The following is a 7,204-nucleotide window of genomic DNA, read 5'->3' on the forward strand; positions in this document are numbered from 1 at the left end:
AAAGGTGCTGCAACTTTGGCTGCTGCAGGTGGACCACCACTGCCTCAGTGAAACAACAAAAATTTGAAAATCTCACTCATCCATCCATCACATTTCTGTTAAAGAGAAGTACAAGGACAACTTTTCCTTTTTTTATTTTTTATTTCTTTATCTTGACAAAGTAAATTATTTGATAAGATGAAGTATGGTGCTATGTAAATCTCTATACAGAACCCAAAATTTGCGCCTTTTCATATGCATGGATGGGTTCACAAGTACAGATAATTAATTTTACTAGAATTCTATACACAAATCAGCTTCAATCTTCTTAAAAAATGGGCAATTGGAGCATTTCTCCAATCCTTCTCAAAAATTACTCTGATGTAGAAATTGGAAAGACTAAGAGAACCTAAACTCCCATCCATTCAATAATTTCTTGTAGAGGACACCTGTTTCTGCAAAGAACAGCAAAATATTGTTCTACCCTTGAGCAAATATTATGCCCAAATCAATGTTTGAATTACAGCCAAAAAAGACTATCTATATAAAATACATCAAAATCAAACCAGATTATGCATAAATCAATTTGGAAATACCTGAACTATTACCCACATAATTGTCTCTAAAATCAATTATCCAGTTCCCATGGAAAGTCCAATATTTGAGATGCCATTGAGTTAGCCACCTCCACTCATAGGACAGCAAAAGAGAGAATTTCTGTTTTGATGCCCAGCGTCAAACTCAAATTCCAACACTTAGTCTGGATCTAGATGCCTTGATGTGCATGATAAGGGAATCCCCAGCATCAGAGAAGCCTTTCCTACCAACCAACCTTACCTGAAAGTTGTGACATAACATTTCCATCCTCTTTCCATCATCATCTAACTCGCTTAGTTCAATGGCCTGCCTCCTGGAAATCAAACCATAAAGACACAGCAAGCAAGAATCCAATTTTGGTCCTTGGAATTTGACCCTTAATAATGAAAGGGATTCAAGATCATTAGACCTGGGATCAAACAGAATAGAGAAGCTCCCAAATATCAGATCAGGGGTGTCATATAATTTAGTTAAATCATCACTTTCCTCAATGTCATTGTTTAATTTGCTGGTCAGAGCCAAAGACCTCCTCTTGGCCACTCTCAATATGTTAGCAGCCTCTCTCATTCCACTTAGAAATGCTCCATGCATTGTTGCTGGATACTGTTTGTTTGTTGCCTCTCCCGCAAAGAAAACCCTTCCATCTCCAATGCTCTCAGCAAGAATATCATAATCATCTCCTGAAGATCCAACTGCAACATAAGAATAAGACCCATATGTGAAGCAATCTTTCCCCCAGCGGGTACAGACTGCCTGAACTGGATCTGGAACAACAATCCCTTTTGGATGGAAAATACCCCGCAATATTTCTAGGACCCTTTTAACAGACTCCACTGGAGACATTGTCTCAAACTTAACTGCAGCATCCCCAGCAACAAGAGCAATTAGAAGCGGACCCCCTGAAACAGAAGAATAACTATAAAACAGAAAGAATTCACCTCTCATGCTTGAATCTTCTGTCAAATGCCCGAATGTATCAATCTCTCCTCCCCAAAAATTATAGGGAAACAACAGTGCCACCTTATTTAACAGCCCATATCCCAATCTCTGAATTGCATCTTTCTTTCTTTGTGGAAGCTCAGGCACAAATTCAATAGTTCCCTTCTTAAGCACACCCAATGGCACTGTACAGAGCGCCATGTCACCACGAAACACCTGCCCACTTGCATAAACAATAACCCCATCAACTCCATACCTAATACTCTCTACAGTCCTTTCATAGAAAATGGGCAGATCCATAGCAAGTTCTTTAACAAAAGTATCATTACCTCCAGGAATAAAACAATGGTCACCTCCCATCTCATATGGATCATCCTGATCCCAATACGCCATAGACAAATTAGACATTAGAGAAGCATTTGCATATTCTAAATTTGCAAGATGCCAATTCAACAGCATTCTCTCCTGTGAATCCTCAGCTACCTTATAAGCATGCCTAAAAGCTTCAAGCGCGGTTCCTAAGTTAACATCAACAGATTTAACTTCCTCAATCATGGCCTGCCTAAGCTTACAAACTCTGTCTAACAATTTATTAAACGAAACCTCTACTCTAGAATCAATCTCTGAATCTACAGCCTTCCCATCAGGTAAATACAAAGGGCAAATATCTCTCACCTTATGAAGAGGTAAACCCAATTGCCTTGCAAGAACTCCTAGTGGGTTCCCATTGATTCCGGTAAGAACACTCCCACCCACATCGGCGGCAGCCACCACCCCATCGCCCTTCATCCTCCTTGTTTTCACACGACCACCTGGCCGTGCTCTACCTTCCAAGACGACCACTTTAAAACCCATAGCCACTAGCTGCCTGGCTGCAACTAGTCCAGCGAGACCTGCCCCTACAACCACCACATTGGCTCTCTCAGCCCGCTCATGCAACGCCCTTTGCGCCTCTTTAACAGCAGGCGCGAGCCGAAGTTGATGTAGCCATGTTCTAGTAGAAAATTATAAGCAGAGTCGACCAGGTTCTTGTACTCAGCCCGGATTGACTCAAGAGCGTGGTCGCGAGTAAGCCAAATCGACACATTTGATCTCCACCGAGAAAGAATGTGGTTCCTCACAACAATATAGTTATCTTGCTCGGTGCCGCCAATTGTCGACACCACATTTGCTTCGATTTCTTCTTCGGTGAGCGAATCGACGGGAAAACCTACGGAGATTGCAATGAGTGCTTCGACGTTGAGTTCTTCGGACAGGCCTCCGGCTATCCTCTGCCGGCGAAACGACGGGTTTCCGTTGATTTCGGTGAAGAACCGCTTTCTACGGCGTCGTCGTTTTGGTGGTGGAGCGGGGTCTGTAGAATTGGGGTTTTGGGGCTGTTCTTCGAGGGTGGCTTCGGGATTGGGTCGGAGGAATCGTCTTGAGAGTCTGAAACGGGAGCGTCGAGTGTCGTATTGGGTGGTGGAGACTGGGTTTCGGATGAGTGTGGGAGGTGGTTTTCAGAAGAATTTTGGGGATCGTTAATGTGGTTTTGGGGTTGGATTGGAGAGAGAGTGAGGTCGGTTTCCGGTGAGGAGTCGTCGGAGACAACGTCGTTACGGTTGTCTGAGGGGTCTCGAGGAAGCTCCGGCTCTTCTGTGGTTTCCATTTGGGTTTATGACTAGGTTTCGGTTAGTTCGGAAACAGGCAACCCAGAGAGGTAGAGAACGTCTAAGCTGGGCTTATAGAAATGGCCCTATTTTTAGGGGGTTTGTTATTTACAAATTATTTTAAGAAATAAATGAAAGTACATAAAAAATATTTATATTTATTTATTGACTTTTTAGCATTTATTTTTATTTTAAAAATTGAAATGTAAATATTTTAAAAATTTTTATATTTTTTTAATAATGTAAAATTAATTAAATTATTTTTTATTCCATTTCACACTTATCATTTCATCATTTTATAACTCCCTTATAATATCCCAAAAGAAAAGAGAGTATTGTTTTTTTTTGTTACACTTGAGTTTGTAACATGATTTATGCAATTAATCAAATAGAAAACCACCTGATTTACACATTGGCCTATCATAATTTCCTTTCTCTATGTGTGGCTAAAACAAACTTTCCATTCCAAATATTATTAGATACTTATTCTCTTATCCTCTTATTTAAAATGTAAAATTTTATAAGAATTTAATTTAATTAATTTTTCTTTAATTAATTTTATATTCTCATACTTAAAATGAAAAGAATTTTATAGTTAAAACATACAAAATTTAATTTTTAATTAATATTTTCTAATATTTTTAAAAAATATTTTTCTCAACCGTCTAAACATATCCTATAGAGAGCATGAAAGAGATTTCTGAATTAAAAGTTATGTGACTCATTGGCTTAAACAATGGAACTTGAACATGAACTCGAGTTTGTGAGCGGTTCCCATAACTTAGAAAATCACCATCACTTCTTTATGAAACAGTGTGTATGTACAATTTGCTGAACACCAAAAGCAACCAAACCCATTACTTTAGCCAACATAATGAAGCAGAGAAAAGCAAGAAAGCTAAGAAGTTTCATCTCCTACTTGAGTCTAAAATATACAAAGTTACAACTTCAAGACACCCACAAACAAAGTCACAAAAAAAAAAAAAACCATATAAATATAGGTATAATATAATTTTATGCCACATACTAGTCGAACATTGCTATATTAATTTGATTGATCATCTCTTCATCATCATTCTCAAACTCTCCTTACAAGAGCAATTATTCAAGTTCATCCACCTCATCATAGTCATACATGTGTAAACTGTCTGAGTTATCCCACTAGTCAATCCCCAGCTCCTCTGCATGGATTGCCATATGCAAGAATGGTCTATTCCTAGCTAATGCATCTACAATATCCCTATTTACATTTCCTGTCACTCCCAACCATCTCAACCTTAGAAAATAGGGTATTCTTCAACCAATGGAATGCAAGTTGTGTAATTCCACCATAGTTGTAAATATCCAACAAGCGCAAGCTACTCCCATGTCCATGGTCCACATCAACTCGCATCAAGGCTAATGCCATTATTGAAATATCACTTATAAGTGGACATTGTCGCATTCTAAGTGCTGATATTGGTACTCCACTTTTTGCAAGGTAGAGAACTCCATTATCAGAGAGATTAGGGAGATTTGATATATCCAATTCTTGCAATTCTAGTTTAGAAGAACCTTTAAATATAACAGAATGCATTTATCTGCAAGTCTCTTGCAGCCTTTGACAGATAATGAAACTAATGAACCTATGACTCTGCCTTTCAAGTATGACAATCCTGAATCACATATATCAGATCCATCTAGAAGTAAACTCTTTAACTCAGAAAGAGTGCTGATAGCTCTGACGACTTCATCCCCAAGGCTTTTGCAATATCTCAAGTCAAGAACTTTAAGGTGTGTGTTTGATACCAAATTTTCAATTGCATGGTTAGTTAAAAGGTTACACCATCTCAAGCTACGCATGAGTCAAACAAAGTGATGTTGTAGATATATCATGGAAAACCAAATCAGTTAAATGGATCCCATGAGACACCCTAAGCCTGTATAAGTGGGACCATGAATGTAATATTGTTTTGAACCCTATATCTGTAACATGACAAAAAGCCATTGAGACATATACTTTCTATGTTTGCACACTTGCCATTAAGAGGATGCTAAGATCATTAACTCATTTAAAATATGTAACTATGAACTCCTGGCTTCAAAATAATGAGAGATGTTTCTGTTTCCCATACTGATTGAGCTGTTAAAGGCCAGAATTTGTAAGATCAAATGTAATTCTTGGTTCAATGAGGGGTGTGTCTCGAAGATCCAAATGGGTTAAAGACATGAGACCTTTGGATATTGTGCCCACCATAGTGTCAGTAATATAGTCTCTAAAGCTTTAATTTTTGAATACTAGGCAAAATGGATGGTCGAATGTGGTTCATTGATTGATGGGGTCCCACTCTTGGGCTTAGTAGTTCAGTTACCATTACTGAAGAAACATAGCCAATCTTAAGGGAAGTGAGTTTTTCTGAAGCCAAAGCCCATGCTCGAGCAAAATTATGGTGCAAAAATAACAAGACATCAAACATCAAAATCAATCCTTACCAGAAGAAAAAAGGGGTATTAGAGGGAAAATATTAAATGATTCTAAGATGGTTATGAACTAATTAAGTTAAAAGATTCAAAACATTTACAAAGTATCACAAATAGATATCCCATAGATGAGCCATTTATATGCTAATAATCTCTAGCGAATGGAATGTAATAAGATGGAATGATACGCATGAAAATATAGCCTACCATTAAATTATTACACCATATGGCCAAAAGGGATACTGACCAAGTCATTTCTCTTATCATTTTCATTTGCCAAGGTTCATGAATAGTGACACAAGCTTTAGGAGTTGTTTCCTAAATCCTCCATGTAACACCCCTATTTGTATAGCACGCACAGTAGATTTCACTGCTTAGAATCGAGTGCAGACAATTAAGGAGATTAGAACCACACTTAAGACAACTAGAGAAGCCATAAACACAAATAATTAGTAATGTCCAATTAGTTAAGTATAAACAAGAAAAATAGAACATAAGAAGTTAAGCAGAGAGTCACGTGATGGGTGACCTTCTAGAACGATCTGAAGTCGTTTTAAACTCAAATTTCGAACCGTAAAATGTGACGCCACGGTCCTTAGGACCCTTATAAACACAGTGAAAAAGAGAAAATCACGAAAAATAACTGTTAAGCCAGTCAAATAATTAGGTCAGGGAGCCGGAAGAAATATGGAATTAATTGCAAACCGGGATGAACCGGCGAGGGGCAATTTGGTCAATTGACCCCGAGAGCTGACTCCTGACCTAACTGTCAAATAAAATTGGAGAAAAGAAAATTTCAGAATCGAGAATTAAATTAAAGAAAAAAAAAGAAGAGAAAATGAAAAAGTTAAAAAGGTGTAGGAAGATGACATTATGCATGATATCATGCATGATGCCATAAGTCATATAATTAATAAATTAATTAAATAGATTTTTGAGTCTTCCATAAGGATAAAAACAAAAGAAAAAAAAAAAAAAAAAAAGAGTAAAAAGCCTCATCTTCCTCACCATTTACGTTTCTCTCTCCCTCACCATTGTAAACCTCCATTAAAGCTTGCTTCAAGCTTTGAAACCACCATTAAACCCCAAATCCTCCCATACTTGCTTCACAAAAACTTGATTTAATCACTTGAGAGGAAGATTGTTCATCAAAGAATTGAAGAAAATTGAGAGGAAGTGAAAGTTCAAAGACACCTAACAAGGTAAGTAATGCAAACATCAAGTTTTTAGTTTAATTAGTGTATGTATAGCATCAAGAGCATAGAAATAAACTTAAAAAAAAAAAAAAATATATGTATGAGGGACTAAACTAAAATTCATCCAGCAGGGAGGGGAGAGTGATTTGCATGAGTTTGATTGAGTTAAACATGTTAAGATGCTTGAATGAGTTGAAAGATTGTGTTTATATGCTTTGAATTAGTTAATTGCAATGGATTAGAGTGGTTAGGGTTTGAGACCTAGGGTTTTGAGGCAAAAATTTGGAGAAATTTGTAAATGGTGTCTTTGACCTAATGTGAAGTGAAAAATGGTCATTTGTGACCAAATGAGGTGTGTTAGAAGTGTTGGAATTAAAAGCCAAT

At 37.4% G+C, this 7,204-nt stretch overlaps 1 protein-coding gene and 1 pseudogene across 1 annotated transcript; both read right to left on the reverse strand.

The window, feature by feature from the left end:
* Positions 1 to 384: 384 nt before the first annotated feature.
* On the reverse strand, positions 385 to 3,245 carry LOC110671031 (lysine-specific histone demethylase 1 homolog 1). The gene is given in 4 exon segments (XM_021833391.2): positions 385 to 434; positions 576 to 2,486; positions 2,489 to 2,903; positions 2,906 to 3,245. Coding segments are annotated over 3 exon segments (2,439 nt in total). The 5' UTR covers positions 3,164 to 3,245; the 3' UTR covers positions 385 to 434; positions 576 to 720.
* A 1,020-nt stretch (positions 3,246 to 4,265) lies between these two features.
* On the reverse strand, positions 4,266 to 5,869 carry LOC110671016 (F-box/LRR-repeat protein 10-like; annotated as a pseudogene).
* Positions 5,870 to 7,204: the final 1,335 nt, after the last annotated feature.

Source organism: Hevea brasiliensis, unplaced genomic scaffold (genome assembly GCF_030052815.1).
Source record: "Hevea brasiliensis isolate MT/VB/25A 57/8 unplaced genomic scaffold, ASM3005281v1 Scaf76, whole genome shotgun sequence".
Classification (NCBI taxonomy): domain Eukaryota; kingdom Viridiplantae; phylum Streptophyta; class Magnoliopsida; order Malpighiales; family Euphorbiaceae; genus Hevea; species Hevea brasiliensis.